The sequence below is a fragment of the Erythrolamprus reginae genome, chromosome 2, assembly GCF_031021105.1.
Source record: "Erythrolamprus reginae isolate rEryReg1 chromosome 2, rEryReg1.hap1, whole genome shotgun sequence".
Lineage (NCBI taxonomy): Eukaryota > Metazoa > Chordata > Lepidosauria > Squamata > Dipsadidae > Erythrolamprus > Erythrolamprus reginae.
The window spans coordinates 249,093,267-249,121,242 of NC_091951.1; the positions used below are offsets into that span (position 1 = coordinate 249,093,267).

The following is a 27,976-nucleotide window of genomic DNA, read 5'->3' on the forward strand; positions in this document are numbered from 1 at the left end:
TGAGCCTACTGGACCCACCAGAAGTTGGGAAACAGGCCATTTCTGGTCCTCCAGAGGGCCTCCAGGGAGCAGGAGAAGCTTTTTTCGCTGTCCCCATGCATTGAATTATGGGTGTGGGCACTCACACATGCGAGATAGCATGCGCGCACGGTCTTTTGGCACCCGAGGAAAAAAAGGTTTGCCTTCTTTTAGGCTATAGCAGCGATGGCAAATCTTTATTGGTTCACATGCCAAAAGGGTATGTGTGCATGTGATACCAGGTGCGCACGTGCTCACACCGATTCTCACACCACACATGTGAACTTCCTTCACTGCCCCCTGTGCATGTGCACAATCCCCCCTGTCCCCACGCATGTGCACAGGCCTTACTGAAACCTAGAACAGTGAAAAAATGGCCAAACATGCAAACCCGAAGTTTGGAAAAATGCACTTCAGGTTTGCCACTTGTGCTGTTTTTTACATTTTGGGCCTTCAGGGAAGCTCCTTGAAGCCCCGGAGTGCAAAAAACAGCACAATGGGCAAACCAGAATTCCATTTCCCGAACTTCCGGTTTGCCCATTGGCTGTTTTTCGTACTCCTTGGCTTTCGTACTCCAAGGGAAGCTTATTCTCCTCCAATCCTTGTTTTATTCTTTCACAAGAATGTGGTAGTTGCACTTGGCTTGTTGTTTCAAAAGTCTGGTAGCTTCCAGTGGGATTAAAAGATGCTTTCAGTATGCTCAGCGTGCAGTGTCCTTTTCTATCTTCTGGTGACATTTCCCCTTTAATCCTTAACTACCGGTTCCTTCTCATCTACTTCCCAAAGAGATATTTTTTGTCTTTTTTGCATTCATGCCTGCTCTATTTTTACATTATAGTGGCTGAACTGCCCGTCTGAAGAAACAATCAATTACTGCTACTTTCATGACTACAGTACATTTTAATACATCTTGTGTAGAGTTCTGAAAACTGTGTCCTTGATAGGATACTTCACTTCATGAAGATATATTTCTACCTTATTTAGAGATATAGGTGCATCACTTCATTTTAATAAAATGTCAGAGTGGATCCAATCTACCTTGATTAATAAATCCATCCTGCTATCAGCAGCTGCTGTGCACTGACAGAAACTACTCTGACTAAACAAAACAGCATAGTTGAATTATTCTATGGGTTAGACTCAAGGTTCCTTCAATTTAATAGCCAATGATGCAAAGAGAATCTATGAAAATCTGCTTAGCAAATTTCTTAAGCAAGATTTTGCAGAAGTGGTTTATTTTATTTTATTTATTAGATTTGTATGCCGCCCCTCTCCGTTTGCCATTGCCTCCTTCCTAGAAATGAAAGAACAAGGCACAAGGTCACCCAGCTGGGCTTTCTCTCTAAGATAAAACTAAAACTAACAGTCTCTATCCTGATGTCCTGACCACTAAACCAACTAGTTCTCAGTAGTAGAATGAAAATGTTTGCTTACCAATTATTAAAAGCCTGCTGAGAATTGTAAAAGTTGAATCATACGTCAGCTCTGTATTTACCGGTATATTCTTTTTCTAATTTCTTTCACCATGGTTACAAGTTACATCATTGACTGGGGTGGGGGAGAAAGAATTTCAATAAAGCTCATTCTTTTGAGGTTACAAAATCTAGAAATCCTGTTTGGACTCTTCTATAACAATTTTTACTGTTCTTCAACTGGAATAATCAAAATTCCCTTTAAACCAGTTACTTCTCATAAAAGGGAAAATATCAAAACCCAAACAGCCTAATATTTTGCACCATTCCCATTTTGCTTTTGTTGCCAAAAGCAGAAAAAAAGAGACAGATACCTGGACAATTTGAGTTTGATCTGCCAAAAATAAATTGGTTGAAATGCTGAACACAACCAATAATGTGGGACCACAGAGACTGGAGCTACTTTTGAACTGGTACTAAGTCTACATGAGTTCAATTCTACCTTTACTAGGATGGAATAGATGTCATTATTATGAAGTCACTTGATAAGTACGACAGCACTTGGTAACTAACACAGCACTTTGCAAATCTATCAGAAATAGGTAATCAGTACAGCTCATTAATATATTTCATAGACTAAAATATTTTTAATTTTCACTATCTAGGAAGCCTGTTTCAGAAATTGCCTTCCATACTCCTAGTGAAGATGTTGAAATTATTCCAAGTTCAAATCCTTCTTCTCAATCCAGTACACAAGATTATATGCTTATAAAAGTTGACAAGGGGGAACTGACTGATGGACATCACTTGCAGCTGGATTATGTTCCAGTTGCACTTAAACAAGAAGGTAAATTTCATTCCATATTTCATACGGCCAAGACTTCTAAATTACTGTGAATATGCATACAAGTCCAAAATTGTACATGCCTTATTGTGTAATTGCCTGCCTACCTATAGAGAATGGTTTAAAAGTTTTTCCAAAAAAGAGATACGTGTTTATATGTGTTTAATTCTGTTTTATCACACTCTGAAAGCTGTGAGAAACTTTCTTCTTCTTCTGAAATAAAGTTTGAGTTCCATTCTACTCTTTTCATTGGAGGACACTATTATTTTGTAACTATTGTGATTATTGTTCTTGGTTGGAAATTCATAATGACACCCAGCTAAGGCTCTAACTTATACAATTAATTAAACTTAAACTCAAGATATACAGTACTCTTAAAAATGTGTGGATTTGGGTGTGGGGAGAAACATTGTACTTGCTTCAAAAGCTTATACTGTTAATGCAACATTGCTGACCCACCCTGCTTCGATCATATCTGTATGTTGGCTTTAAGACGCTATTTTAATCATTTTCAAAAGACACGCCACTGTGGTGCAGATTTCCTTTCATCCTCTGTCCTAGATTAGATACTTTTTTCTGAGCCAAAACTGAAGAGGGATTTTTCTCACCTCTCCAGACAGAAATCTTATACAATGCATGATGTTTGATTGTAACAGAGATGATGACACAGCAAAGGCTAGGCTTTTCCAAACTTCCTTTAGTTGCTTTCGGATGATATAGACCAGGGGTCCCCAAACGTTTTACACAGGGGGCCAGTTCACTGTCCCTTGGACTGTTGGAGGGCCGGACTATAAAAAAAAACTATGAACAAATCCCTATGCACACTACACATACCTTGTTTTAAAGTAAAAAACAAAATGGGAACGTACTATTTAGAGGGGGGAGAAGATCTGAAATTCATATATGTTTATGTTTTGTTTTTAATTTTCTTTTGTTAACATCTGATTGGCTATACAAGGTTTTCTTGGCTTATGAAAAATGTATAAAGAAAGAAGGAAGCACTTTGGCATAATGGTTAATAAATTAGAAATATAATTGGTGTTGCACTTTTTGAAGGAACATTAAGGAGGGAATTTAATTAAAAGAAAATGAATGTAACTAGATGACAAAATTAGAAAAAAAACCTTTTGCAACTTTTTTGATAATTGATATTAGTTACTAACAAAATACCACATTTTATTCATGGAAAATTAGATGGTACACTGTGTTGTTTGAATGTATGTTGAGAGAAAAATTTAAAAGAATTACCCCCGCCCCCCCAAAACAGTCCTTCCTTCCTCTGTCCCTCCATTTCATTCTTCCTTCCTTCCTTTCTTCCTTGTTCCCTCCATTTCTCCTTCTTTCCTTCCTTCCTTCCCTCCTTCATTCCTCTCCACTTCTCCTTCCCTCTCTCTCTTTTCCTTTTCTTTCTTTCTCTCTCTCTTTTCCCTGTGCTCTTGTCACTCACTGGCGGGCCGGATAAATGGCCTCAGTGGGCCCATGTGGCCCGCAGGCCGTAGTTTGGGGACCACTGATTTAGACACTCCCATTTTCCAGTCATTTGCAGGGGGTAATAGATTGAAGGCAAGCTGTAGGGTGAAAGGAGAAGTAATACAAATCTAATAAATAATAATAAAATAATAATAATAATTTATTCTCTTCCATGCTCTTCTCGCAGCATATCAAAACAGTCATATGTCAGCGGGCAGCATGGGGATTGACAGTGTGTTGAAGCTGCTTCAGCCAGCACTTCTTTTTAATGCGTGATGCTGGCAGATGACAATAGCAGGAATTCTCTCACTTCCACCGCTACCCTCTACCTATGCAATATTCTGGAAGGTTCTCAGGAGGTTCTGAGGAAAGAGTATGACTGAAGTAATCTTAACTCTCAGTACCTCCATGTAGCATATTGAATGGGATACCAGCAGCCATGTGGATTAGGAATTTCCCACTAAAAAAAGGAAGGAACCTCCCTTTATTAATTTTCCACCGTGCTTCATGGAGGTGGGATTCTAGAAGCTAAAACTGACACATGGGATGGGTAAAGGCTTCTCAATACAGTAAAGCAGAATCAGAAACACTCTACATACCTTACAGATCAAGTTCCGACAGTTGGCTAAACCTACCACTTTAAACTTGACTCTTCCCACAGCTCCCGTCCATATTTGGAAGAGCGGTGTATGTTTTCCCTGCCAACAGGGACATACACCTATTGCTGCACTTGAACCTGGTTTATACTAAACTGTTCAGACTGTACTACTCTTTATTTATTTATTTGTTAGTTATTTATTTATTTTGTCCAATACATAATACACATTGAAGAGAATAGATATGTAATAATATAAATAAAGAAAAGAATAGAAGAAAAGATATAAAAGTATAGGTGAACATATTTGAAAGGAAGAAAAGATAAATGAGATAAGGAGAGACAATTGGACAGGGGACAGAAGGCACACTGGTGCACTTATGCACGCCCCTTACTGACCTCTAAGGAACCTGGAGAGGTCAATCGTGGATAGTCTAAGGGGAAAATGTTGGGGGTTAGGGGTTGACACTACTGAGTCAGGTCATGAGTTCCACGCTTTGACAACTCGGTTGCTGAAGTCATATTTTTTACAGTCAAGTTTGGAGCGGTTAATATTAAGTTTGAATCTGTTGCGTGCTCTTGTGTTGTTGCAGTTGAAGCTGAAGTAGTCATTCACAGGTAGAACGTTGCAGCATATGATCTTGTGGGCAATACTTAGATCGTGTTTTAGGCGACGTAGTTCTAAGCTTTCTAGACCTAGGATTGATAGTCTGCTTTCGTAGGGTATTCTGTTTCGAGTGGAGGAGTGAAGGGCTCTTCTCGTCTTTGGACATTTTCAAGGGTGTTGATGTCCGAGATGTGGTATGGGTTCCAGACAGATGAACTGTATTCAAGGATGGGTCTGGCAAAAGTTTTGTAGGCTCTGGTGAGTAGTGTGAGTACTCTTTGCCTTCATTAACAAGAAAGAATAAAGGCCAGTACCTTCATGCTGGTATACCTTGCACTACAGTTTGGAAGATAGTGTGTTAAATCTACTGTCTGAGGAATTCATTTGTTTTAATAGGAATATGACTTCGGCCTACAATTAGCACAATACCACCAGGTGTTAACGAGAAGAAATAGTTTTGAATGATAATTTGATAATGATTAATTTAATTTTTAAAAAACTAAAGGAAAATGTCCACTGGTGGGATTCAATTTTTTTTACTATTGGTTCTGTGGGCATGGCTTTGTGGGCATGAGGTGGCTTTGTGGCCTTGATGTGACAAGCTTGGTAGGGGAAGGATATTGTAAAATCTCCATTCTCACCCCATTCTAGGGGAAGGTTACTGCAAAATTCCAATTTCCTCCCAATCAACTGGGACTTGGGAATCAGAGAATAGATGGAACCGGGGCCAGTGAGAGGTGGTTTTTACAGGTTCTCCAAACTGCTCAAAATTTCCCTAGCGCTTCTCCAGAACTGGTCAGAACCTGCTGAATCCCACCTCTGTGACTGACAAGAAAGAAAAGGGAAAAGGAATGTCTCATTCAAGAGATTCCACTAGACTAAAGATGTGTATGATCTTTTTTCCCCCTTAGAGCAACAAGTCACCACACAACATTGCAAACATCTGTGAAGATTTTCTCCCAATTCTGTTTGTCATGCTGTACTGAGCATTCCTGTCTCAGAAAAACAAATGTAAAACTTCCTTGGACTGACAGAATTAGAATCATAATTCTTTCAAACAAAATAATCCCGAGGAACAGATCTTAATATCTGCCATGAAGTTTGTTCAAAAATATTAATTAACCATTCTTGAAAGTAAATGCATTTTGATTGTAATTTTGTATCTCTGAAAAGGTAGTAATTTTAGTTACAGGAATTATTAAGTTATGTAATTTGTCCAAAGTACATAATAATGCAGCTAATGTAAATAGTTCACAGATACAAACATACATATCTACATTAAAAATGAGAAGAAAAAGGATCTATAAATCTTTAACTTAGATTTATATGATATTTTTCAATATGCAAAATGATTGATTAAGATGTCACATTGATATTTTTCATTGTTATATTATTAAGGTTTATATATTGAAGAAGAACTTGTTTTCACTAATAATTGGACACAGTCTGCTAATTTTCTACCTTCTCTGCAAACACTCTTGAGTCGACTCAATGTTTTCCAAGTGCCAGATCCCCTTTTAAATTTTAAAGGTGACAGTTTCATGGAAAAGGACATATTGAGGTATTGGACTGCTAAATGAGATACAATAAGGAATGTATCTGATTATAATCTTAATTTCTGTTAATTAGGATGAAGTAGGATATCACTTTGATAAATGTTTGTGACCTTTAATAATTATAAAAGCTTTAGTTATTAACTGTAGTTTTACTTATTGGCTATGCTAACATGGAACAATAAACTAAAATTATGGGGAATTACTATAAATATGCTGCATGACACCGCTAGACTATTACCATTTTTTATATATTCATTCTATTCAGTGTCTCATGAATGCACAAATTCAGTGGCTCAAGAATGCAACAGTGCTTATGTGTGATTCTTGAAGAAGCCATTTTCAGCCAAAGCTTCAGTATGTCTTCTTTGGAAAACAAAAGCCCAGAATTCCAAGATTGGGGGGAAATTATTAACAATATATATATTTTTGCCTTATCCAAAGTTACTCACATGAGGTGCTGAAGAGAAAAGAATAAATTAAACACACTCTTTAGTTAGTTGTTGCTTGCATTTCAGGCCTTAATTTGATGCTCACCCAACACTATTAATAGCTATGTTGATTGAAGATGATGGGAAATGCTGTTTGACATATCTAAAAGTACCAAGCAATAAAAACTGCTATATACAAATGATCCATTCATCCCTTAGAGCAGTGGTTCTCAACCTGGGGGCCAGGACCCCTTTGGGGGTTGAATGACGTTTCACAGGGGTCGCCTAAGACCATGGGAAAAGACAAATTTCCCATGTTGTTATGAATTAAAGCTTCTGTTCTGGCACCTTGGAACATATTTTTACAATCTGACCAATCAGGCATTTATAGTGGGGGTGTCCCTCTGACTTTCCTGCCAATCAGCTTAAAGCTGTATTGGGAGAATTGGCGCTAGACTTATGGTTGGGGGTCACCACAACATGAGGAACTATCTTAAGGTGTCGGAGCATTAGAAAGGTTGAAAACCACTGCCTTAGAGGCTTATTTTCAAGTTGTGATTTGAGTGGATGAATAGGTAGATTCAAATTCAATACTGTAACTAATTATAAATGAATTTCTAGTTTACTATATGAAGCAAAATTACAATGAGCCTGTAGGAAAGAGGAAATACAGGATTTTTAAAACTTAATGAGATGAACTAGCTTCTGAGTTGTTGACAAACAGACAGGTGTTCCTGGGATATAATTTAAAAGTTCATTAGCCTATTTTACTTTAAATGTATGGAACATTTATTTAATGAAATTCATGTTCCCTTAACAATTAAGACATATTTCAACATTCCTATCCCTTAGAGAAAAGTTTCCACTAAAATGCTATTCAGCTAAAGTATTACCACCTATTCAGCTAAAGTATTTCACCTTTTAGAAAATATTTTCCTTATTAAAATGAAATCATACTCTAACATCCCCCCTTGAGGAAGATAGGTGGCTATATAAATTTGATTTAAAATATTCAATAACATTATGCTGAGATGCTGCATATTTCTTTTTCAACATGCCTTCACTTGTATATTCTTCTAATTAACCTAGATAGAATCTGTTACTGCTGAATCTAAAAGTAGCTGCAAAATACCTCTGCTATATATTGTTGGTTTGTTTTTAGTCAAATATTTATGATGCCTAATAATGAATGTTAGAATGTTAATGTTACATTTTTTGAAATAAATACTTCTGGAAACTTTTGTTCTTTCCTCATTCCTCCTGTTTTGCTTATTTCTTATGAAAAACACTTATTGTATTTCCCCTGAAAAGAAATATTTAATGAATTAAGAATTTTGGAAAATTCCTTCTTCACTCAAAGCAGCAGCCTTAAGCATAGTTGGATGGGGTATATATTATCAATCATAGTTTTCCAACCTGGAAGAAGTTAAAAACTCATTCTCCAGATTAAAACAGATTTTAGTGTAACATGCTTAACTTGTTTTACAAGTGGAAAACATGCCTCTGTGTTACTATATTATTGACAATCAAAGAATACCTAGTATAAAGTATTATGCTTGTGCTTTCATTTTAAAAGGGAGTGCTTTACTTTCAAAAGGAGTGTGATACCTCAAGAAAAAGGAATGGAATTAAGTGAAGATTTCTGCAAAGTTTCTTTAAAGGATGAAGAGGTATAAAATGATTCAATAAATTGTGCAGAATAGATCAAATTACTAAATTAATTTTTTCACAGAAATGTGAAAGGAAATACTGGCAGACTATGACAACAGAAAACAACATTCTCACAAAATGTTCTTTAATCAAGTTTATTTAAAAAGGTATTGGATTACAGACATCTTAAAAATGGATATTTTTATTTAGAACCAGGTTATTTCAAAGTTTGTTAAGGTGAGACTTTTAAATTATTATACTAACAAAATTTGGTCAACCTAGGAAAAAGCTGCATATTTTCCTGATATGGAGTCATGTGCAAATGTCATGATGCTATTACTGTTTAATGAACTGTTATCAATAGTTTCCAAAGCTATTGTTCTTCTGTCTTCAGTGGAATATTCCTAATTCAGTAAAGCTCATAAAGAGTTTTTTAAAAGTCAGCAAGTTTTAATGGTAATATAATGTTTTTTGGAAGGGAAGCAAACAGCTCGTGAAAATACTTTTTAAATAATTTATTATTTTCTTAAATAAGAAAATATTTTTATTTAGTTCAAAACATTTAACCTACTTAAATCCCAGACAATTTACAGGATATATTAATATCTTTAAAAATTAATAAATCAAGCCCATCATTAAAAATATGTTTTAAAAATGTTCCTGCACCACAGACAATTTCAGGTTCTAAAAGCAAATTGGGAAAATACAGTTTTCCAAAGTTTTAATAAAATGATGGCCAATTTGATATCAGTAGGTAATTTTTCCCAGAAAGCCAGCTTGCCAATGAGAGATCCTGCTTTTTAGAGAAGAAATTATAGAAGAAAATGCAGCAGCCTTTTCAGAGACATTTAAAATGATTGATCAATGCACAATAAGAAAGAAACTTAAGACATTAAAACAGGCAGTGTCAGATCTCCATGTAATGCTTTTACAGTACAGCGGTACCTCTACTTACAAACTTAATTCATTCTGTGACCATGCTCTTAAGTAGAAAAGTTTAAGAAGAAGCAATTTTTCCCATAGGAATCAATGTAAAAGCAAATAATGTGTGCAATTGGGGAAACCACAGGGAGAGTGGAGGCCCTGTTTCTTCCCAGGAGATTCCTAGAGAGGCCCCACGGAGGCTTCTCTCCCACTTTTCCTGCCCTGTTTCCTCCCAGGAGATTCCTAGAGAGGCCCCACAGAGGCTTCTCCCTGCCTTTTCTGGTTATAGTTTTGGAGGGTCAGGTTTGTAAGTGGAAAATGGTTCTTGAGAAGAGACAAAAAAAATCTTGAACACCCAGTTCTTATCTAGAAAACTTTGTAAGTAGAGGCATTCTTAGGTAGAGGTGCCGCTGTATATATTTAATGATAAGAGTAAAATCTGTGCCCTTGTACAAGTGGTATGGAATATTGATGAGAACCTGTGAACAGGTCACTACAGTATAATGCATATGTAGCCTGGGTGAAAAAATCTTAATTGACAATAGATGAGCACCCAAGTGTCATATCAATATACATCTCAGTTGTGCCTGGAGGTAAACAGCCATTTGAATAAATGGGGCTTTGGATAGAATGAGAAAGATCTGGCCTTTTAAAAGAATTTTCTTGTGTCTTCCACAATGGATAAACTATAAACTATTATGCACTGTTAAGAAAGTAGACAGAATACAAAAGCTTTGTATCTACAAGCTATTGTGACAAATACTGCTGTCTTTCTTTTCAGATTCCTTTATTTCTTGTTAAGTTTCAATTCTGTGAAGCAACAAACTCAAAGGTGGATAAGGAGAGTCTCACATGTTTAGCCCTTAAATCTTTATTACAAGTAACTCCAGAAATTTTAGAAGATGAAAATGAATGTCTCAGAATAACTAATGAAAGTAAGAATACAAAACGTTATATTTTGGCACCAATTCTCATATTTTGCATTGCCCATTATTATTTTATTTCTGTTCCTTTTATTAATGCCGTTAAACATTAAGCATATTCTCTAGGAAAAGAACATTACATTATTGAGTTTTGTCATTGATTTTTGTGATTGAGTTTTTACATCTTTTCCAGAATTTAACATGACAATTATACCAGAGATGATAAATAGTTCAAAACATTACTCTACTCAAGAAGTTTATTCTAGTCAGAACAAAGATCTACCAAAATACAACAATCCAAGTAGGTACATTTGCACTAGGATTACTGGACATCTGGCAAAAAGAGGACATATTCCCTTTTTCGTCCTTGTGTTTTGTCATTGATAGCAAAAAAGTTAAACAATGTGTCTCCTTTCTCTCCATTATCCTTCTTTCCTATTATCTATGTCCTCTTTTGCCTGATAACCCTTATCTGAACTAGAATTCAGATATTTTGAATAATGATAAATTTCAGAAAAATCTCTTGATTTTATTTCATTAACAAGTGCTAATTGTCTGTAGGATTTTGGTCAAAAATTGAGTGCCTTGCAAGATTATCTGATTACACTATCAAGCTTTACTTTGGAGGAAATAGTTTATTAGATTGGAAATTTTTATTTATTTATTTATTAGATTTGCATGCCGCCCCGAGTCTACGGAGAGTGGCGGCATAAATAAATGAATGAATGAATGAATGAATGAATGAATGAATGAATGAATGAATAAACAAATAAATAAATAAATCCCATTAAAACTGCGTTAAACTGCAAATCGCTTTCATGTGTTTTACAGATTATTGTAAAATTATTGCACAGAATCCTCCTAGATTCTCAGCTGAGACTGGATCAACATCTCTCAGATGTAGCTAGGGGACCTTTGCACAGGTTCACCTGGTTTACCAATTGCGACCCTACCTGGATCAAGAGGCTCTTCGCACAGTCACTCATGTCCTTGTCACCTCATGGTTGGACTATTGCAACCTGCTCTACATGGGGCTACCCCTGAAAAGCATTCAGAGACTATAACTGGTCCAGAATGCAGCCACATGAGCTGTTGTGGGTACACCTAGGTACACACACATCACTCCAACTCCCCACAAGCTGCACTGATTCCCAATCAGCCTCTGATACAATTCAAGCTGTTGGTTGTTACCTATAAAGCCCAAAGGGCTTAGGGCCAGACTATCTTCGGGACCGCTTTCTACTGCACATCTCCCAGTGACCGGTAAGGGCCCACAGAATTGGCCTTCTCCAGGCTCCGTCAGCTAAACAACGTTGGCTGGCGGGGCCGCAGGGAAAGGCCTTCTCTGTGGTGGCTCTGGCTCTCTGGAGCCAGCTACCTCCTAAGATCCATACTGCCCTCACTCTACTGACCTTCCGGAAAGCCATAAAGGCCTGGCTTTTCTGGCAGACCTGGAGCCGTTGATCAAAAATGGTATCATCTAGATCTGGCCACAAGAGATATGCATGGTTTTAATATGGATTTTAAATTATTTTTTAATTGTTCTTTTTAGATGTTTTCTTTGTTGTAAGCTGCCCAGAGTCTTTTGGGAGTTGGGCAGCATATAAATTAAACTAATAAATAAATGATTAATAAATTGTATTCTTAATATTCAGAAATACTGAAACCATTGTATCTTGAAAACTTTTTTCTTTTTCTGAAATTACCAGTAAGTTACAATGGAGAACTTGAAGTGCCATTAACTCCTCCGTGTAGGAAAGAAAATATGCACATGAATTCATTGTATGTGGACTTAAAGCCAGAACCTGTTTCTCCCATTAATAAAAGGTAAGGGCGTTTTTTGTCTTTACTGTATTTTATTGAGAAGGGGAATGAGACTCCCAGTTTGGGCCAGTTTGGGCATACCAGCACTGATGGCTACCCATGGTTCACCAAATCGCCAGTGATGTCTGGCTGGTCATGCCCCCAAACCAGTCTGCCAGTCACCGCTAACTCACCCTGCGAACAGATGTCCCAGGATTGCACATGCAGTAGGTCCACACCCAAAGAGGGCTGTGAGAGATGCGGTGCGCATGTGCAGCAATCCCGGGACACCTGCTTGCTATTTCCCACCTTTTGGACCTGATGTGCTCTGAGTCCATGGGGCCTTTGGCCGACTGCAGCTGCTCTCAGACTCAGCTCCATAGGAGCAGGCAATGCTAGCAGGGAGAGAGAAAGACCCGCTGCACCTTGGGTCCCAAAGGGCTGAGTTCTTGCCTGAGCTCTCCCGGAACAGCACCACACCGGGGAATATTCCTGCATGGCCACAATGGGGGCAGAGATGCCCAGCGAGGCTTTATTTAAGTGTGGGTCAGTGTGAGTTCTGGAGCTTTGAGGCTGGGGAGGGCTTGGTGCAACAAGAGGGAATGAAAGGTGACTGCAACTTTCTCCTCCTCCTTGCAGGATTCATTGAGTTTATTTTGCAAGGGAAGGGAAAGGAAGGGAAGGGGGGAAAGGAAGGAAGGAAAGGAAAGGAAAGGAAGGAAGAGGAAGAGAGAGAGAAGAAAGAAAGAAAGAAAGAAAGACTTATGACCACAATTGAGCCCGAAATTTTGGTTGCTAAGCAAGAGCATTGTTAAGAGTTCCATCACATTTTACAAGTTGGCCACGCCCATCCAGTCACCTGACCAAGCCACATCCACCTGAATTCTGGGAGTTGAAGTCCAAATCTCTTCAAGTTGCCAAGGTTGGGAAACACTGGCCTAGGGGATGCAGTTCTGCTACAGAAGCTCACTGCGTGACACCTACACTCTCTCAGCCCAACTTATGTCACAATTCTGTGAGCATACAGAAAAACAGGAGCAATATATATATTTCCCTGGGATTTCTGAACAAAAGGTGGCATATAATCTTAATAAATAAATTCAGTATAATTGAAAAATAATCTAGCATTTAACTTGAAAATATTACCATAAAAATATAAATACAAAAACACATTTAACACACACACACACATGTCAAATTACTGTACAATTAAATCATGTTCCCCTAAGTAAAACTAAAACAATAGGGAAGCAGCATTGAAAGCAGTAGTGAAACATAAAAATCTTCCCTACCGATTTTGCGGGCATGGCTTTTTTTCTGGGTGTGCTTGGAGGTCAGGCGAATGCTCGCTGGGGAATTCTGGGAGTTGAAGTCCAGATCTCTTCAAGTTGCCAAGGTTGGGAAACACTGCCCTAGACATCAGTCTAACACTTTAACAATTATACCATATGAGCTCTTTATAAAGATTACAGTGTTTTAAAAAAATCAAAAAAAGATTTAGCAAAGTAAATATATTAGTTGGAGAAATACATAAAACCCCTATTAAAAATTCACCTGAGACAGTTCTGATTGATTTATTAAATTTTACTGGAGTTCAGCAACCTGTGAAGAAATACACGGTCTTTGTTTTAAGAAATGACGATGACTGATCTGGGGAACAAAATATTTTCAACAGGAATATACAGCTTATTCTGCCTAAGGGGTCAACTGCTGATTATGTAATTGACTAGTGAACTGCATTTTGGTTTAGTGGGTCAAAAAGCTAGCAGCTTAATTTTTCTCACACATATAATTTTCCACCCTATGCATTCCATCAAAATAACTAAATATTTCGAGTTCTAGATTCTTTGCTTTCAACTATGTTAACTAATTAGAGATATTTAAGCTGCACAAGGGAAATTAAAGTTTCTGTGTGGTGTAAAACAATAGTTCTTTCTAGTTTACGTTTGCTAAAAATGAAAATTTGATGTAGAAAAGAGACGGTAGTATTCGTTAATTTACATCTATCTGTGAGTTGATCTATCTGAAAACAGGATACAGAATATAATGTTTTTCTTATTCTCTTTTCCTTTAGTGATTTCATTACAGAATCTACTTCAAGCTATTTGGAAGGGGTTATGTGGCAGTCAGAGAAATACCAGAATCCTATGTCTTCACTTTTCCTAATAGGTAATTAAGTAAAGAATTTCCATTTAGATTTAGTAAAGATTCACATATTTCCCAAACACACACACACACAAATATGTGTCTTTGGATTACTTTCCTCAATAAATAAATGAACAAGCATAATTTTTTGACTTATTTAACTGGATCTTTTCATCTAGTTTCAGCATTTGTGTGGAGAATTGATAATATTTCAAGTCATATTTATGCAGAAATATTGAAAGTTCAAAAAAGTTCATAAATTTTTAAGTACTATTGTTGACAATACTGAGCTAAATCGACTAATATGAGTATGAAATAAATTTCTGTTTTACTAAGCTTATTAGATAATATTTTAGATAAGTATAACAAACTGAAAGTCTGCCTCTTGTCTGTTAAATATGTCTTTCTTTCTATTAAAATGTGTTTTATTGAGAAAGTTGTTTCTATAATGAAGTTAATAGAACTGCACCTACGTAGAAAATTATTTAGAAGATATGCTTCAGAATATGCAGGAAAATGAGATCAGCATATCTTTAAAGCATACACATCTTTTTTCACACTTTTTCCTGATTTTGAAACAGACAAAGCTCATGCAAGATTACTCCTTTAAGGCAGCTGTCTCTATTTTCAAGATTACAAGGCCTCCCCAAAACAGACATGGCTGCTTTAAAACAATGTTGTATTTCTGTACTTGTGTTCCTGCACATTCCAAAATATTTCTTTCAAATAATTTTCAAAGTATATTCAATTGCCTTACTGATATTTAAGTAAGACTTGCTTCTTAAGGCTGTGGTCTTACATTTCCATCTTGCAATGTACCCATGATTGATCTCATTCAAATTTACTTTTGAGTAATTTCTCAAAAGTAAAGGGTTTTATTCATATTTTTCAGTCCCACAAGGCTAACCAGCAGGATATATGGTATTTACGGGACCATCTCCCACCACATACCTTCCATAGACCTATTATCGACTAAACAATGTCATTTGGCGGGCCCCAGGGGAAGTGCCTTCTCTGTGGCGGCCCCGGCCCTCTGGAACCAACTCCCCCCAGAGATTAGAATTGCCCCCATCCTCCCTGTCTTTCGTAAACTACTCAAGACTCATTTATACCGCCAGGCATGGGGGAGTTGAGATATTCCTTCCCCCTAGGCCATTACAAGTTATGCATGGTATGTTTGTGTGTATGTTTGGTTTTTATAAATAAGGGTTTTTATTGGATTGTTTTATTATTGGATTGTCACATGCTGTTTTTATTGTTGTTAGCCGCCCCGAGTCTACAGAGAGGGGCGGCATACAAATCCAATAAATTATTATTAAATTATTATTATATCACACAGAAACGGCCTCTTCCAGGTCCTGTCGACTAAACAATGTAGGTTGGCGGGACTACAGGTGAGTGCCTTTTCCGTTGCCACCCAGGCTCTATGGAACCAGTTCCCTCCCGATGTTCGCACTGCTTCCACTTTACTGGCTTTTCGAAAAGTTGTTAAAACCTGGCTTTGCCAACAGGCCTGAGGGTCGTGAATTTTAACACCAGATGTGCCCGAATTATGTTTGTTGGTATGGATGTTTGCATTAGATTGTTTGGGGGGAGAGGTTATAATTTGCATTTGTTACGGTTTTGGGGTTTTTATTATTGTTGTTCAACTTCTTTTTTATCATTGTATCATTGTATTGTTTTTTATTGATGTAAGCCGCCCTGAGTACTACGGGATTGGGTGGCATAGAAGTTGAATAAATTACATTAAATTATTATTATTATTATTATTATTATTATTTTAATTATTATTATTTAGATTTGTATGCCGCCCCTCTCCGAAGACTCGGAGCAGTTCACAACAACAATATACATTACAAATCCAATGGTTAAAAAGAAAACAATTAAAACCCTTAATATAAAAACAGTCACACATCCCATACAAACCATACTTAAAGCGGGACAGCCGAGGGGAATCAATTTCCCCAAGCCTGGTGGCAGAGGTGTGTTTTTAGGAGTTTGCGAAAGGCAAGGAGGGTGGGGGCAGTCCTAATCTCTGGGGGGAGTTGATTCCAGAGGGCCGGGGCCACCACAGAGAAGGCTCTTCTCCTGGGCCCTGCCAGACGGCATTGTTTTGTCGATAGGACCCAGAGAAGACCAACTCTGTGGGACCTAATCGGTCACTGGGATTTGTGCGGCAGAAGGCGGTCCCTAAGGTATTCTGGTCCGATGCCATTAAATTAAATTAAATTTGACAAGTAAATACGCACAGATAGAAATGTATGATAGCTGGAATGTAGGGATGAAAATAAACTGGTCTCGATGATATTTTTTTTACAGTACCTCAGAATTCTGTTTCTGTATGTCAACAGTTTTCAGTCTTAGAACTGAAGACAAAGTTGTCTATACATGAAAATTCCATGACTATTGGAACCTTGGAAGAAAATGAGTGGATTAATTTCAGAGAAAATGTGACGGTACCATGTGTCTTAGAAGCACTGAGCATAAATGTAAATGATGAAGGAAGACTTGCTAATACAGATATGGAAGATTTTTCCAAAATTACTAATTTTCAGTTAGATGGTAAGTATTTAAAACATTATTTCAGTGTTTTTAAAATGAAAATGGATCTTTCATTTTCATTTGAATTTTTCTAAAAGATATTAGAAGATGTAGGATTAGCATTGTAGCTCTTTGCATTTTATTAATGTTATGGCACTCTGGGAAAGATAGTGTGGCATGCAATTACATCACTAATGACATCATTATATAAAATGTTGGCACTGGAAATATGCTCCTTGAGGCAATATTGTACCTGCTCTACTGTCCTGGGAACTATAGCTAACTATACTTATGACAGAAATCAGTCTGTCTTGCCTATTTTTTAACTACTACTCCCTTCCTTTATTTGAGTAAGTCTTATCCTTTTTACTTTCATTTCTTTGGTTTCTTGTGATGACTTGAAATTGAACAGGATAGATATCTAAACTCAATTTGAGAAGTTCATGTCTACAGACTGTCAAATGTATTTACCATACATGCTTGGAACATGTTTTTCTATTCTCATTTCCAGTATAGTGTATTTTTTGCATGTACAGATAGTACCATTTTGCATTTTTCTTAATATTTTTTGTTAGAATTTTTCAATTACAATTAAAATATAAAAAATGAAGAAGTGAGAAAAAGAAAGAAAATGAATGACTTCAACCCTTCTTTCCATTGAGTAATTGCCATCATTTCCCCCCTCATCATTAACACTTTTTAATCTCCAAATCCATACATCATCAACTGCGTCTTTTCCCTTTCAATAAAAAGTCCATATAAGGCTTCCAGTCTTTTAAATAAGTCTATATTCTTTTTACAAGACTACAGACAGTACTGTTTTCTGGGACACAAATTATTAAGGTGGCAAAGGGATTGTTAGTCCTTTTTTCATTTCATTTTTGATTATGTATTAAATCATCAGTTCACCTTATAAGTCACAACATAAACAAATATCTCAACGTAACATACAGCGTGCAGCCCTGGTTTTATTCTGTGTATTTCCAATGGAGGCATTGATCTGTAGATCAAGGAAAAAGCTAATGTTCAGTTACTGTTCTTCTATAAAGGCAATGGTAAATATGGATCCATCCAAGATTGCAAATGGTGATAACATGATTGTGGGGCACTTGGCATAAGTGCGAAAGGGTTGCCAAGCATCTAGATCACAATCACATGATTACAAGATGGTAGTAGTGCAACATTTGGTTATGATCAGAAGCGCTTCACAGGCCATAAGCATGTAAAGGTCATCCATAACTTCAAATGATTGTTAAGTGAAAACCACTTATACCAAAGTGTGTTGGGAATGGAGGTGAATTCATTCTTATTTTGCTGACAAAGACTTTTGCCACATAAAGAGAATATTTGTTATCAAATTAATGAGATGTAATCCAATAACACAGTTTTTGATGGTATGAAAACATAGAATTTCCTAATTCTAATCCCCCATAGTTACAATATTCATAGACATAAAAGGATATATTGTATCAAGTCTTAATAACACCATACAAATTTGTTGGGCTAGAAATAGAGTGCTGATTGGGAATGGACAGGGGCCAATGCATCTGGTGGGAATCAGGTTGGTGAAAGCTACTGTGATGACCATTCAGAGTCACCATATGAGATGGACAGCTGTACAGGTGTGATTAAATAATAAAATTATGTTTTCTTAATTACACATTGCTTTTCAGGTAGTACTCATTTAGCGACTATCTTGTTTAGCAACAATTTGCAGTTACGACCATTATGAAAAAGTAACTTTACAACCAATGCTTGCTTTTATAAGCTTTACAGATCTGTAAAGCAAAGGAAAACTGACATAAGATCACAAACACTGTCGCATTTCAGTCGCAAACCAGTTCAGTTAACCACCAAATTGCTGCTCCCAACTGTCACTGCGCAAGGACTTCCTATATATCCTAATTTCAGTTAATATGAGTGATTGGGTTGATTGTGATATCCCATAAAAATGTTTTCGACTGACCTGTGTTCAACTGAAAAATAATTACAAGGTAATGGACAAATATTTGTTTTCTTTTCAGAATGGCTTGATGATAAGAGCTCCCTCTGCGATAGCAACATGAAGATTTTTAGTATCCCTCATTGTATTGGGACCAAGGATTCTTATTCTCCTAAAAAAAATGGGACTTTTTCTTCACTACCTCTGACACCTGTCTCTATAGCAGACAACAATGTATCTACTGAAAATTATATCAAAGAAACCATGTTACAAAATGAACTTGAAAAGCCAGTGCAGATTGAAAACCTTGAAGTAGAAGAAAACAATCAACTATCCCCTTGCAAGAAAGCCTCTATCTCAGCAAATAGTAGATTACGAAATAACAAGAAAGATCTACCTGAACAGCCTAGAAAATGTAAAGATGACTTTGATCTTTTGAGTAATTTTATCATGCTGAGATCTAAACAGGTGATCAGTCAAAGAGAAGAAGAAAATAATGTGGATATTCAAGAAAAAGGTAGTTTAATTGTTTTTCTTTAGATTTTAAATCTTCTTTGTGGGCTGTTTGTAAGCACAGCATAGTTTAGGATCAAACATTACAACTATATTAAGAAACACCCATGTCCACCAGCCAGTCCAGAAAGGGTCAGATAGAAATGTAGGAATATTGAGAATGCCTGGTAAACCTACTTAATAAGATATTCCCTTAGCATAGGGAATATTTTAATCTATGTGGGGAAAAGAAAATTAAATATTTCCAATAGTTCATTCCCTAGTATTTGATAAACAGTAAGTCTTAAGAGTGTTTAGAGTTACCCATAATTAGAGTATATTGTACGTGATTTATGCACACACACATTTTACTCTGTGTACCTATAGTGGGAAGCTATGTGCAGTTCCCATCAAATAGTCAGTTGATGGGAAGAATATCTACAGCACTAAGCAAAATGTAGGAGTCAAATTGAAATCTAAATAACTGGGTGATATGCAGTCAAGTGCTTTCTGGGTTGAGCTGTAATATTACAGTAATTTTAATTTTTAGTTTAAAATCAACATAGTTTACATGTACAGTGAAATGAACCTTGATTTAAATAATGTTGTAAAAATAGTACATATTTTATTTTATTTATTTTATTTTGTCAAGTACATATTGGTAGTAGACATAGATATAATGCTGTTTATATACATGAGATGGGTACTAATAAAAGGGAAACATTAGGACAGGGATGATAGCAGTGGTGGTTGGACTGGAAGACAATGTAGTTTCTTGCTGTGATGATGGAGCATGGAGGGATGCATTTAGCCATGTTTCACAGACAAAAGTAATGTCGAAGATGTCAGTGTTTAGTAGGAGGAGGAATTCAGACATCCTGTTAATTACACTTCTTGCATTGATTAGTTTGCATTTGAGATTAGTATTGGATTGGATTGAAGAAGTAAGGAGTGCACTTTCCTAGTCTTGGTTGGTGGTGTGTGGGATGTTAATTTGTTGTTGGGAGATGGTGAGTTGGATGGTGGGAGATAGATTGTGGGTCTTGTTTTTGATGCGTTCAGCATGGTAATCTATATATAAATTGGTTTCACCTAGATCAGTGATGGTGAACCTTTTTTTCTTTGGGTACCAAAAGAGCCTACATGCACGTTATCATGCATTTGTCAGTACCCACATCCATAATTCAATGCCTTGGGAGGGCAAAAACAGTTCCCCCCTGAGGCCCTCTGGTGGCCGGAAATGGCCTGTTTCCCAAACTTCTGGTAGACCCAGTAAGCTCATGTTTTACCCTCCCCAAGCTCCAAAGGCTTTCCTGGAGCCGAGGGAGGGTAAAAACGCCTTTCCCCATCCCCCCGCCCCCGGAGGCTCTCTGGAAGACAAAAAAACCCTCCCAAAGCCTCTGTGTGAGTCACAAATCAGCTGGCCAGCACACACATGCATGTTTGAATTGAGCTAGGGCAACAGCTCACATGCCAGCAGATATGGCTCCGTGTGCCACCTGTGGCACCTGTGCCATAGGTTCACCATCACTGACCTAAATCTTGTCATCTTTTGAGCTCCACGCAGAGATCACAGGAGCATCCACACTGTAATGGAGATAGATCCGGTCTGGATCTAAGTTTATTGTGATTGGTATTGTTTCTGGCAATGGAGTACTTACTGATAGAAGTACACCGGGACAGATCAATCAAAATGTGCTGACACAATGAAGGCATACAGATATAATTTGTATATGCTGTAGCTAAAGGATGTCAGATTAGATTGATGGGTGTACTTGTGTGAATCAGTAGCTCGCTGTACTATCACCACAAAAATTTGGATAATGTAGTCCCTCCTGTTACCTCACTTCCCCTCCCCTTTGATTCCCCACTGTTGATTCTCTTCTCCTGTTTTCAGAATGAAAAGCAATTGGAGTAAATCAGGCTCATTGTATTTAATTAGATCATGCATACCTTTTCTCCCCTAATGGTTAGCAAATTCTGCTCTTAGAAGCATCCAGTCCCACTTTGTTAAATAATTTGTGCTAGTTAATGTATGATTCAATTGCAAGTTAGCTAAAAAGTATCTTGATATATTTAATTAAAAAGAATTTCCACTGGATGAATAATGAGTTTGTTGTGTTGAATCAGCACAGATTATAAAAATAATGAATGTAATAGATACAATTGTCACTGAAATATTAATCTGTTTACAGTCACATGCATCAGACCCTCAATGTTTGACTTTAATTAAGTTTCATGAGTAATTTAAATACTTATTTACTAATGAGGAGCATCATTTACTAGGTTATCTTTTCTTTGTTTATGAATGTTTTCTTTCAGCTGTACCTAGTACAAGTTGTAGGAACTAGTAAGTCCTGTAGTACTACATCTTTTCTTAGTCTTATGTTACCATCTAGTGATCTCACACTAAAACTGCACCTGTATGTTACAGTCTGTAGATATTTTAGAATTTCTCTGTAGGAAATGTCCCTATAATTTCATTTATAGAAAGAAAAAAGCACAATAGCAACCTACAGCCACTTATATATGTCACACAGGTAGTATAGCTTTTCAGGTCTCCCATTAGACAAGAATCTATTATTTTGGGTGTAGGTTGCATTCAGTTCCCAAGCCTTGGTACACTTCTACTTCTTCCTCCTTTGTGATTTTTACAGTTAGAAAATGGGAATATTGCTAAATACAAATTGCACCATAAGGAAATAAACATGAGAAATATTAACAGTATTTAATTAACCACAGCTGAAAACTTTAATACTGTCCTGATCTCAATTCATGAATCCATTTATTTTTTGAATAAACCACTCAGGGTGGGTCTTGATCCAAAAAAGGGGCATTGTTCAGTAAGAAATTAGATTGCTTTAAGTTATTGTGGGGCGTGCATAAGTGCACCAGCGTGCCTACCATCCCTGTCCTAATGTTTCCCTCTTATTAGTACCCATCTCATGAATATAAACAGCATTATATCTATGCATAGTATCAATATGTACATAAATAAATAAATAAATAAATAAATAAATAAATAAATAAATAAATAAATAAATAAATAACCTGTTTTTGTGTTTCCTAAGTATTTGATGCTGAGGATAAACAACCTTCATTCGAAAGCCACAAAAGTCCTGGGGTTCCTGGCATGACAGTTCCTGGGGAAAACCAATCAAAAGACAATCATACATTAGCTTTCCTCAAAATTAAAGCATCAGGTACTAAATATTTTAAAGCATCATTTTAAAGTTTATTTTTTATAACAGGAGCTCTGGATTTCAAATTCCTCTGTAATGATCTTAAAACTTCCCCAATGAACAATTATATGTATGTAGAATTCTGTTCAGAAAAGATGGTCTGATGAAGGCACATTTATGACGGAACTGATTATACCAAAGAAGAAGAAACAGAAAACATCATAATCCCCACAGGAGGCCAGTTCCGTCTTCTACTGAAAATGGAATGCCTCACCAAAGTAACCAATTAGATTGGTACACATAGTATTAAAGGACAAACGCTGCTTTTTATGTAGAGAAGCACATTTTAAAAGTACTACTATATTTTTAAAATGATGTTTTCACTTCTGTCTGCCATCTAAGAATTAACTCTTGATGGGCCACTCATTCCTATGCATCTTCATTTTTAAACAGGTTAAAAGTTGTTAGGCTTGCAAACACAGAATTGCCCTCTATGTGCCATTAAATTGGAGGAAAACTACTTGTAAAATAAGATACATGGCATATAAGATCTCCTGTACAGAGCAAGATAGACAGTCTCTTTCTATGCATTGATCTGGATTTGAAAAAAATAGTTGTGTAGTATCTGTTGGCTCCTCTTTAAGCATACGTTTTCCTGGAATTGCACGGACAGCAGCAACACAAGCTTCTGCAAAGAGTTGCTAACAAGTATGACAGTCGAAAAGCCTGCCAAATCATCTTTTCGCATTTAAATCCGGATTACTGCTAGCCTAATACATGGGACTAATCTGTGGTTGAGAAATAAAGACCTCAGAAAGGAAGATAAGCAGAAGTAAATATCCTGTTGTATATGTGTCCAAAAAACCCATGAATTTTTCAAATCATGATCACAATGCCCTTTAGTGTAATTGAAAACCACACGGTTATAAGCAAACGACAGTTTCAAAATCATCAATCATAAAACATAGTGGCTTTTTTTCAATTGTGTTTTGCAGGACTTTAAAAGCTTATTGTTAAATCTTTGCTTTGTTTTAACCAGAGTGTCAGTCTCAGGCATATCATATCCTGGAAGCTGCAGCAACTCCAATTTTGAAAGAACTTATAAAGCTTGACCTGCAGAATTGGAAGTTTGCCACACTTGATTCTGATAACGCCAGATTTTTTTTTAAACAACAAGAGAAAATGATCAGTGACACATTGAAACAAGGTGGGACTTCTGCGTTTTTTCTAAAACTACAGTACATAGTTTATATTTTATATAGTAGAAAGGTACAATTCCATTTTTATTCATTTTTCCCTAATGCCCTCTTGCATAAAGATCTTTTAACAAGATATTGGGGATTGAATCAGGGATCTTCTTCCTCATAAGCCACGCTTCTGCCTCGTGTATCCCAGCGGCTGGTCAGGTCCCACAGAGTTGGCATTCTCCAGGTTCTGTCAGCTAACCAGTGCTGGCTGGCGGGGCCTAAGGGAAGAGCCTTCTCTTTGGCTGCCCCAATCAACTTCTGCAATCAACTCCCTCCAGAGATCCGTACCACCCCCACCCTCCTGGGCTTTCACAAGGCTCTAAAAATTTACTTCTGTTGGCAGGCTTGGGGCTGTTGAGCCTTGCATCTTGCTCCTCTTATCCCTCTTATCTTATATATTCTCTCCTCTATACATATTCTCTTCCTATCTACTTCTCTTCTTTTTACTTCCTATCTTTATATATATTTATATATATATTACTTTTTGCCTATTCTCTTTCATATGTATTGTATATTGGACAAAGAATAAATAAAATAAATAAAATAGAAATCCGACCAAACAAATAAATAAATGCTTTGCTTGATTGATTTTATATAGCTAGCCTGTCTGTTAGTATATAGAACGTAACCCCCTTGGATGTTGACATACAGTAACTAACTATGTTAGTTTGTAAAAATGTAAAGACTATACCTTTAAGGAAATATTTCTGATTGGCCATAGGAGGGCGCCAACACCAATCTCTTTGGAGGGAGCTACTTTGTTAGAGATATATTTTGCTCTGAGCTGTATTCTTGCTGTGTGTGTGGTTTGTATACTATTAGAGTATTATATTGTTGATTCTGTATATTTGTAAATAATTATATTGTTGTATATACATTGATACTAAGTCTGAGTCATTGTCTGGCCAATCCACATTTCCTACACCACAACAACTCTGCTTAATGTGTGTTGAAGGTTTCGTACCAAGACATACTAACACTTTCAAAAAGAATTCAGAGTGGCATGCAATTAAACTAATGTTTCTCAACCATGATAACTTTAAGATAGGTGGCCTTCAACTCCTACAATTCCACAGCCAGCATAATTAGCTGGGGAATTCTGGGAGTTGAAATCCACAAGTCTTAAAGTTGGCCAAGATTGAGAAACACCACTGAATTAAATGCATATGCAAACACACAAAATAAACTTAAAGCGTGCAATATATTCTGTTATATCTAATCCACAATCAAAATAATCACAATGGACGGGAACACAAGTTATCCTAAACAATGCAGATCATAAAAAGCAAGCAGAGTCAGGGTCATCTAGACTTGAAGAGTAGGGGAGGGAGAGACAATGATATTCTATAGGACAGGTGCAGCAACAAGGAAGGCATCTCTTCTGCAACCCATGAAATAACATTGCTTCAGAGACAGAAGTGGGATTAAAACATCTGCATAAATTGCCGATAGCCCCACAAATAATCAGGCCCTTTGACAACAATGATTTTAGATATCATAATCAGCACTCTGAATTATACCTGGAAGCCCCTGGCACCCAATGAAGCTCATGAAATGGAATAATTGTGTTCCATTGGCATGCTGAGATCTGTCAGTCACTACCTAATGCATCTCCTTTACAAGATGGATCTGAACAAAGACGGGATAGAACTGAACCAGGACCGTCTGAGCCACAGCTGCCATTTGTTTTTCAACCAAACACCTCGGTCAAAAAATTGTGTAAAAAAAGCAAAAAAACCACCTTATGGAAAAAATATTAACTAAGATTATTTGCCGCTAACTATTAAAAACATTAACTAAAATATTTGCAGGTCTAGAATGGAAATACTCTATTATAAAAAAATATTGGGTGAACCATCATTTTAATTCTACTTTCAAATATTTATGAAAAGCAATGCTTTTTTCTCATGTTCCCACTATATACTTTCATCTTGACACCAACCTTAAGTCATCTGTAGCTATACCAATATTAAAGTCATATTCCACACTTATTCCAACACCAATTTCCTTCAGAATGGGTAAAATAAATGAGCCTTTGCCATCCTTTATCTTGGAACCTAAATACCTGACCACAGTGATTCGAAATGGGAACAGTAAACATGGGATAAAGATCAGCAATGGAGAGAGGAAGTTTCAAGTTGGTGTAGTTTTCTATTTAGGGGTGGTATCCCTTCAATTCTACAGCAAAGAAATTCCCTTAGACTGCATATCTAAGGTATGCAAGAGGACATCTGACTTACACTAAGATGTCAAATTGTCCAATTTAATGCTCAAAAATGTTCCATTAAGTGCTGAATGTCAAAGTGCTCGAATTTAATAACAGGGTTTTAGTGCCTGGGCCTTTATACCCACCAAATTAAATATAAGAAATAGTTATTGTCTTTACTATAGTTTTTGTAGTTCAGGAAGAATAATCTCTAATATTATTTTTCTCTTTTTTTATAGGTAGCAAAGATGCAAAATATTTTTTGGTATTCAGACACGCTGCTATTCTTCATTTGCTGGTTACAGTTCGTGATCTTTTATTAACCTGTAACTTGACCACTGCATTAGGTAATTTTTATAAAGAGATGTATGAAGACCTACATTGGTTTATTGAAATATAGCATTCTATGACTACCATAGATTGGAAGATGGAAAATCCATTTATATTTTGTGCAAATTTTATTGTCAGGCTACATGTAGTGAAATCTCTTTAATTTTTAAAATAAAAATAGTAGCGGTGGAAAAAATTACCATGAACATTTTAAAAAGTAATGTTTTACCTTGAATGAGCAGACCTTGGGCATAAATCTTGGTTTAGTGTTTAGCTTAAAAATGCATTGAGAATCATTTAAAAAGGGAAGACACAAGAAATAAAATTTTGAAATTTTTGAAAGATTTGAAACTGACTTATGTGAAATATACAGAACATGTGATAAACAATGTTTATCTGAACAGAATATCTGTCCAAGGCAAAAGACAGTTATAAAGATTTCCAAGACTATGACCTGGATATTATTTGGAAACAGCTGAAAATTGTGGAATTTGTTGTGCAGGAGCACAAAGTCAGTCCCAGAGTGACAGAATTGCAACATCAAATTTCTAAGTGGGTACAGAATAATACAAATGATCTGAATAAGGTAAATAACACATAAAACTTTATATTTGTGGGGTATTGTGGAGAAAGTAGTCAAATATGTTGGAGGAGAGAAAGATCTGGTCTGGATCTGAGTTTGTTGAAGGACTTGTTATTTCTGGCAATGTGGTTAATGGTCTTGATGAATTGCTGTTTTATTTGTTCATTTTTGCATACCACTTTGCAGAAGCGGGGGGCTATTGAGCCATCGTTATACTTGTGCTCAGGTCCAATTCTGGTAACTTCCAAAATGTCTTCTTGGGCGATTGTTTGTGCATGTGAGTGATGGAGGTGGATGATATTTCTTATTTTTGTTATATCTGATTCATGGCTTTCTTCAAGACCAAAGAGGATAGCATTCTGGCATTTTTGTTCACGTTCCATGGCATCCTTGACTAGTGTAGAGATATCAGTGGTAGAATTAGTGGGTTTTTGGAGTATTGGAAGTGGTTGAGGTTGAAGTTGGGGTGGTGAGTGGTATTTTGTCTGGTGGATTTGGATTAATCAGTGTTTGGATATTTTTCTCCCTGGATGAGAGTCTTGATTCAATACTTTCTGTGAATGCTTGTTGTTTTGCTATAGTTCCCCTTCCTTCTGAAGGAACAGCTCCAATTCATGAAGTTATGTGGAGGAAAGCCAAGTACTTCAGCCCCTCTGTTGTGGGTTTAATAATCTGTATATTCCTATTCCACACCTACATGAAATTATTTCTTTGGTACATTGTTGAGACCCAACTCCACATGTTGATCCCTGACTGAATATTTGAAGCTGACAAAATGCTATCCAGGTATTGGAAGATAGCCTGGAAGGAGAGAACAACAGGTTGAAACTTAATTACAAAGTGGCTTTACCACCAAATACTATTATAGAGAGAGGAGAATCTTTTATTCATTCCAGGTGGTGATTTCATCATTGATAGACCTTTATTTCAGTATTTCAATCATAGAGACACATGCTTTAAATCAGTTCTACTAAATACTAGGCCCCTTGACATTTGCTCACCTTCCCTTCCTAGTGTTAAAATTGGTGTAAACTTAAGTATTTCATCAAGCAAGGGGAATTGTAATTATGTCTATCCA

General features: G+C 36.6%; 1 protein-coding gene across 3 annotated transcripts in view; it reads left to right on the forward strand.

Annotated features, from left to right (window-relative positions):
* SHOC1 (shortage in chiasmata 1) overlaps positions 1 to 27,976 on the forward strand; it is a 64,608-nt gene that overhangs the window by 13,471 nt on the left and 23,161 nt on the right. For all 3 annotated transcript variants that reach the window (XM_070742433.1, XM_070742434.1, XM_070742435.1), the window contains 13 exons: positions 2,096 to 2,277; positions 6,345 to 6,507; positions 8,507 to 8,600; positions 10,286 to 10,439; positions 10,621 to 10,728; positions 12,137 to 12,254; positions 14,305 to 14,399; positions 16,695 to 16,937; positions 18,941 to 19,375; positions 22,422 to 22,553; positions 23,572 to 23,739; positions 26,225 to 26,332; positions 26,720 to 26,901. In XM_070742433.1, coding sequence (XP_070598534.1) covers positions 2,096 to 2,277; positions 6,345 to 6,507; positions 8,507 to 8,600; positions 10,286 to 10,439; positions 10,621 to 10,728; positions 12,137 to 12,254; positions 14,305 to 14,399; positions 16,695 to 16,937; positions 18,941 to 19,375; positions 22,422 to 22,553; positions 23,572 to 23,739; positions 26,225 to 26,332; positions 26,720 to 26,901 — 2,182 coding nt within the window. The remainder of the gene's footprint in view (positions 1 to 2,095; positions 2,278 to 6,344; positions 6,508 to 8,506; positions 8,601 to 10,285; positions 10,440 to 10,620; positions 10,729 to 12,136; positions 12,255 to 14,304; positions 14,400 to 16,694; positions 16,938 to 18,940; positions 19,376 to 22,421; positions 22,554 to 23,571; positions 23,740 to 26,224; positions 26,333 to 26,719; positions 26,902 to 27,976) is intronic.